The 5,937-nt window shown below is 31.3% G+C and overlaps 2 protein-coding genes across 6 annotated transcripts; both read left to right on the top strand.

Moving 5' to 3' along the window:
* Positions 1-1,680: 1,680 nt before the first annotated feature.
* LOC108692495 (cytochrome c oxidase subunit NDUFA4) lies at positions 1,681-2,710 on the top strand. The gene is made up of 3 exons (XM_018200772.1): positions 1,681-1,845; positions 1,925-2,071; positions 2,388-2,710. Exons 1-3 carry the CDS (start codon positions 1,798-1,800, stop codon positions 2,442-2,444), a joined length of 252 nt encoding a protein of 83 aa, XP_018056261.1. The 5' UTR covers positions 1,681-1,797; the 3' UTR covers positions 2,445-2,710.
* A 429-nt stretch (positions 2,711-3,139) lies between these two features.
* LOC108692498 (phosphopantothenate--cysteine ligase) lies at positions 3,140-5,927 on the top strand. 5 transcript variants are annotated; one of them, XM_018200779.1, is made up of 7 exons: positions 3,140-3,273; positions 3,785-3,923; positions 4,005-4,135; positions 4,702-4,799; positions 4,882-5,096; positions 5,512-5,694; positions 5,764-5,927. In XM_018200779.1, exons 2-7 carry the CDS (start codon positions 3,795-3,797, stop codon positions 5,920-5,922), a joined length of 915 nt encoding a protein of 304 aa, XP_018056268.1. In that variant the 5' UTR covers positions 3,140-3,273; positions 3,785-3,794; the 3' UTR covers positions 5,923-5,927. The 5 variants fall into 5 exon arrangements, with proteins under 5 accessions (XP_018056268.1, XP_018056266.1, XP_018056267.1 ...); XM_018200777.1 differs by having other exon boundaries at positions 3,763-3,923; XM_018200778.1 differs by lacking the exon at positions 3,140-3,273 and adding an exon at positions 3,314-3,390.
* Positions 5,928-5,937: the final 10 nt, after the last annotated feature.

Below are 5,937 nucleotides of genomic sequence, written 5' to 3'. Positions count from 1 at the left end.
TATAATATAAAAATATAATATAACTTTTATATTTATTAAAAACATTTATTTTGTATAAAAGAGTTTTTCAAATAATCGAAGTAACATAAAATAACTCGAAACGAAACGAAGCACATATCTGATCCGTTCGAGTCACAGATGTCACAGATTAAGTTAGGTAACATGCTTACTTAACCTAAATCCGTCCATGTCATTGAACATTGGAGCACATGAATGCAACTGTTCCAATCGCCACCTTACCTGTGATCCAAATGCTCTCTGAGTTAATTTGAAGCATGCGATACGAACAAACCTAGGCAAAAGGGTTAATTATATTTTGTGAGAAGGAGATCCAGCTAATCTAATCTAATCTGCAATTTCAACTTGCTGAAGGCAGCCACATTCCAGGGAATCGATTCTATATCTTGAAACGAGATGAAAATTACAAAAGTGAGCGAATTTATTAGAATACTATAATAATTTCATTGCAACATTTAATAAATTTGCTCACTTTTGTAATTTCCACCTTATTTGAAGATGCAGAATCGATCCCCTGATTGGAAATCGATACATGCGCACTAAAAATTGGGGACCACATAAAAAGTTCAGTGTCCATACTGTATGTACTTATATTATGCCCTAGTTCGATTTCCTAAGATCACTTCCACGAAGCTTCGATTAACTTAACAGACTTAACTTTGTGGAATTCCAACTGAAGCTGATGTCGGAGAAAAAAATGCAAAGAGAGAAGTTATTATAAATATAGATTTGTAATACTAATTTACGTAGCAAGGTTTGATAGCTCTCTGGTAGCTGTTTGTTAATAATTTATTTTTGTATACAATATAGTATGTAAAATTACAATTAATTATAATTAGTGAAATATGTTTAATTCTTCAGTTCACATTTTTTTTCCGACATCAGCTTCAGTTGGAATCCTGTAAAGTTATTAGGCCTGTTAAATTAATCGGAGCTTGGTGATTTTTAAGGCCATTCTACATTAATCGTATCGTAGCATCGAAAACATCGTAAGCATCATACGATTTTAAAAGTATCGAGTTGGCTGAAGCAACAAGCTTGTGACTTGTGACATCTATGATACAACCAATGTAGAATGACCTTTATACCTGGTTTATGCTTCGGTCTTAACCCTAAAATCCTAAAATTCAGCCAATGGAATACAGATTTTAGTTAGGACTAATTAAGACAATTCTATTGACTGGCAATTCTATTGACTGAATTTTAGGATTTTAAGATTAAAATCGAAATATAAACCAAACATTAATCTCTATCTTCCGTGGCAAAAATTATTCATGTGCTTAATGGTGCAGCCAATAGAAGGAATAAGGAATTAAGATATCAACTTATCAGAAATCGTGTATTCCGATGTATCCGATTTCTGATAGGTTGAAATCTTTATTCTATATTCTTAATTCCTTATTCCTTTTATTGTGGCTGTACCTTAATAGCTCTTGCACACTGAATGCGGAAACGCTTATCGCACGGCAAAATGAGACGGTAACCAATGAACACATTAAGAGCCATAAGTTTATTGGCTACCACATCATATTTTGCCGCGCGACAAGCGTTCTCGCAGTGTGCAGAAGCCATAAGAATAGGGCCCTTGGATGAATAGAAAGTTACTAGTAAGTACCCGTATCAAATGCACGATGTAAACTAGGTTAAAGAATTTGACATCCCTATTTTACTGAATGCTGCTGGGTTAGAGAGTTTTGCAAAGAGCAGTGTGTGAAAGTATATTCGTCCGGTTTGTTTTATTGAAGAACTACAGGAATCTTCCCGCTAAACGCCATAATCATGAAGATGAAAGGATTAAGTTTTGCAAGCGTGATGAAGCATCCATCTGTGAGCATACCAGACTCACAGTTTATTCTGCGTTGCAGAATGTTGCGATACTCCACTCAATATCTTTTTCCTTTTTTAGCTGCTTCCATTGTATTTGTGCATAACCCTAGGAGTCTCTGGTGCGACGTACTACACATTTCGTCTAGCAGCACGTAACCCTGATGTTTCCTGGCTAAACAAAAAGGAGTCTGAACCATGGAATAGCTATAAAACTAAGCAATATAAGGTGCTGAGTGTAACAATTACTATTTCACCCCTCCAAACTTATTTTGGATGATCCATATCAGAATTCAGGATATTAGTCTATTTTGTCCTGTCTCTGGAGTCTAAAATAAAAAATGTTTGAAAAATCACATATACACATGTATATATAAATATATTAAAATGTATGTATACATATATATGTGCACAGTAGGAAATTGTATATAGAATTCCATCCTGAAAGGCGATCGTGTAGTAAGCTTAGAATAATTCTAAATGTATTGATTGCTCAGAAGGCAGCTTCTATATGTGCTCATGTGCTTCTATTTGTTTTGTTACAGTTCTTTACAACAAAAGATGAAATCAGCAATGCAAAGAGCCCAGTGCCAGAATATTGAACTATAATATGTAAACTAGTATTTGTTATAGGAATAAATTGTTATATAAATTACTACCTTTAAAAATTTTCATCTCTGAACAATATTATTGTTCTTGTGATCAAACAACAGGAACATAATTAGTCTCAAATTAGTTCCAGAAGGAATATCTTCAACATCATCGAACATACATTATAATTTAATTTTTTGTTTTGTTAGTTTGAGAGAAAGTGATATTTAATAAAGTCTGTGTCTGTGTCGCCTATAAGCGATGCTGATATAGGAAATGCATTCTTTTCTTTTCCTCTATTAGTATAATATTTTAAACCAACAACCTCCTTTATCATTTTATGAAAGTTTTAGTCTTATTTTAAAGATATATGAACAAATTCAATGGGAATAATGATAGCAGTAACTTTCTCGTTTATCGAGTATTTCTTCCAGAAAATTTAATATTGAAAGATAGTGATTATTTATTTTTGAGTATTATTTATTTTGAGTATTAAAAACACTGTTGTTCAGTGGTTAATAAATAACTAATTATTTTCTTTCAGTATATTAAATTTCTACAAAGGATGTAAATACAATATATTTCGAACAATATTTCGTGTTTTTACTTATATATGTACCGAAAAGAAATATTCAGACAGATTCATCGTGTCTGGAAGACTCGAGCTCTTCTTTTCGCAGGAAAGAATTCTCGGAGAAGTGTGATATCTTCAGTTAAGTCATGTGAATAATTATTATATAAGAACATACAACGATTTATTTCGAATTTCTTATGCAACTGTTACTTGCAAAATACTGATCGAAGTTAAACTGATCCTTTTTAGGGAAAATATACGTCGAGGTTAGTAATCGCTTTTCATTTTTTTTCTGCGCTAGTTCGACGTTCTTATTTACGGATCACAATTCGTATTTGTTCGTATTTGTTACAATTTGTTAGCGTGAAATTATCGCAAAGACGGTACTGTACGAATATCGCTAATACGTAATAAAATAAATATATTTCATAACATTGATAAGTTTTTATTATATAAGTCCTGAAAAAATATATATCTCATTTGCTATAATGACATAATTAAAAAATAACATAACTAAAAAAATTGTCATTTTGGAGTTGCTTATAGAAAAGGAAATGAAAACATCAAAAAAAAAGACTTACTTTCATTCCTCTCTACTCTAATCAGTCGAAATTAAATTTCAAAATATTACAAAATTTTAATGATTTAAACTTATTTTTCTGGAAAACTGTTTTTTTTTTATAATTGTATCGTCGCAAATGAGTGACATGTATTGAGCATCTCTCCATAATTTCACCGTCTTTATCCTTGTGCAGCAAGTCCTCTTTCTAATCGCAGCTATTTCACGATGGTCTCAACATGGGAGGATTTCTATGCGAAGCATCCACCCCCTCAAGATTTGGCACAAAATGAACAGGCGTTGAAGGAATTCACCAGGAAGCATCTCGAGGCTGGTAATAAAGTTGTATTGGTGACGGTGAGTCTCAGGATTTGACAGCTGATTTGACTATGATTTTGTTTATGAAGTTCTAACTGAAATCGTGATGTTTCTTTGCAGAGTGGTGGTACGACGGTACCCTTGGAACATAATACAGTGAGATTTGTAGACAATTTCAGTGCTGGTACAAGAGGCTCAGTTTCAGCGGAATACTTTTTGGAATATGGATATGCAGTTATTTTTATGTATAGGTAATAATACTTGTATACTTCATAGCAAAGTCAGGAGTAGACTTTTAGATGATTGAAGAGAAAGAAAGACTCTTAACGAAAAAATATTTCTTTTACAATATATAATAAAAAAATAATAATAGATGACAAATAAAACATGACAACATACAAATAATGTGCGTATGTTACAAACGAGCGAAATATATAGATATAAGATATAATAAAGTCAGAGTGTATATATTTTTTATATTTATATAAATAATATTAATTCCTGTACAAATTTATAGGAAATGTATGTAATGTATTTATAGGAAATGTATTGTTTCAGTTAAAGTAATACTTTTTGCTTTAATTATGAAAGTGTAAATTACATATTTTATCAAAATTTTTATCGTTATATATTTCATTGTTATTTAATCTAATGCATAGCAAATGCTCAACTATGATCATAGTCATCGTTATTAGTAGCGACTAAAATAAAATATATAGAAATTTATATCGCCATTGAAATTTATACTGCTTCAAATTTTTTATATGTAATAAGTACATACAGGATGATGTATAAACTTTTGTTTTTATATTTTCAGAGTTAAATCTTTGGAACCATTCTCGAGACACTTTATAGGTCAGAAGTTTTTAGACTTGCTTCAAGTATCAAACAATAATGAAAATTCTGTTATCACAGGTGAATTACAGAGAATAATTAACCATAATCTTTGGAATTAATCCACATTAATCAAATGTTATTATTATACTTTTTTTTGCAGTACTGCCAGAATATACGCAGAAGGTAGCAACAGTACTGCGAAAATATAGAGAGGCATTTAATAAAAAGAAATTACTGCAACTTACTTTTACAACTTTCTCTGAATATCTCTGGCTGCTGCGATCTGCTTGCCAAGCACTAGCACCTCTGGAGAATAAAGCTATATTATATTTAGCAGCAGCAGTCTCGGATTTTTACATTCCTTCCAATGAGATGGTAGATATGTTATTCATACATAAAACTTTCTCATTCATGAAATATAATGTATTCTGTTACTTTATTACTATATATATAGATTTCTGAGATTATTTTTAGATGAAAATTTTAATATAAATTTTAGAACGTCGAGGCTATAATAGTTTTTGTATTATAAGTATTTAAAGTTAGCGAATCATCGCCTAAAGTTCGCGTGTTTAAATATGATTGGAACTTATCTATTGCATCTGAACGCGTGAACTGTATGTGATATGATTCGCTAATTTTAAGTAACTTGTAATTCAATTATAATGATATTCTGATATTAGGATTTTCTCTCAAATTTCATCTCAGAACTCTACCCATGAGCGTTGTCATGGTATCTATCGGACATACACAATATTGTATACTGTGTATACAATAACATTTTTTTCAGTCAATCCATAAGATTTCCTCGAGTGGGCCACCAACTATATCTCTTCAATTAGTACCAAAGATTTTAGCTCCGTTAGTCAGTTTGTGGGTACCGAAAGCATTTGTAGTTTCATTTAAATTAGAAACCGATGAAAGCTTGCTGATTTCTAAGGCAAGAACTGCTCTTAACAAATATCATCACAACGTAAGTAATTATTATTGTAATGATATCGAGTTTTTTGTAAGATAATTCTAAATTTTGAATGTCTTTTAGCTTGTAATAGCCAACATGTTGCAAACTAGAAAGCAACAAGTGATTATTGTAAGCAAGGAAACCAATTACGTTTTGTCTCTTACAAACGAACAATTAGATAATGGTGAAGAAATTGAACAATTAATTGTAAGAGATCTCATTGAAAAGCATATAAAGTAACTGTGTGGTCCAAAA

The sequence above is a fragment of the Atta colombica genome, unplaced genomic scaffold (assembly GCF_001594045.1).
Source record: "Atta colombica isolate Treedump-2 unplaced genomic scaffold, Acol1.0 scaffold73, whole genome shotgun sequence".
Lineage (NCBI taxonomy): Eukaryota > Metazoa > Arthropoda > Insecta > Hymenoptera > Formicidae > Atta > Atta colombica.
Note: the sequence above shows the minus strand (reverse complement) of the source record. Positions and strands in the feature narration are given on the sequence as shown.

Excerpts from the sequence above, each read along its gene's own strand:
- LOC108692495 (XM_018200772.1), top strand. The coding sequence starts at position 1,798 with ATGAAGATGAAAGGATTAAGTTTTGCAAGCGTGATGAAGCATCCATCT. Across the intron at positions 1,846-1,924 it reads GCGTGATGAAGCATCCATCT|CTGCTTCCATTGTATTTGTG; the intron begins GTGAGCATACCA and ends TTCCTTTTTTAG. Across the intron at positions 2,072-2,387 it reads ATAAAACTAAGCAATATAAG|TTCTTTACAACAAAAGATGA; the intron begins GTGCTGAGTGTA and ends GTTTTGTTACAG.
- LOC108692498 (XM_018200779.1), top strand. The coding sequence starts at position 3,795 with ATGGTCTCAACATGGGAGGATTTCTATGCGAAGCATCCACCCCCTCAA. Across the intron at positions 3,924-4,004 it reads ATAAAGTTGTATTGGTGACG|AGTGGTGGTACGACGGTACC; the intron begins GTGAGTCTCAGG and ends GTTTCTTTGCAG. Across the intron at positions 5,097-5,511 it reads ACATTCCTTCCAATGAGATG|TCAATCCATAAGATTTCCTC; the intron begins GTAGATATGTTA and ends CATTTTTTTCAG.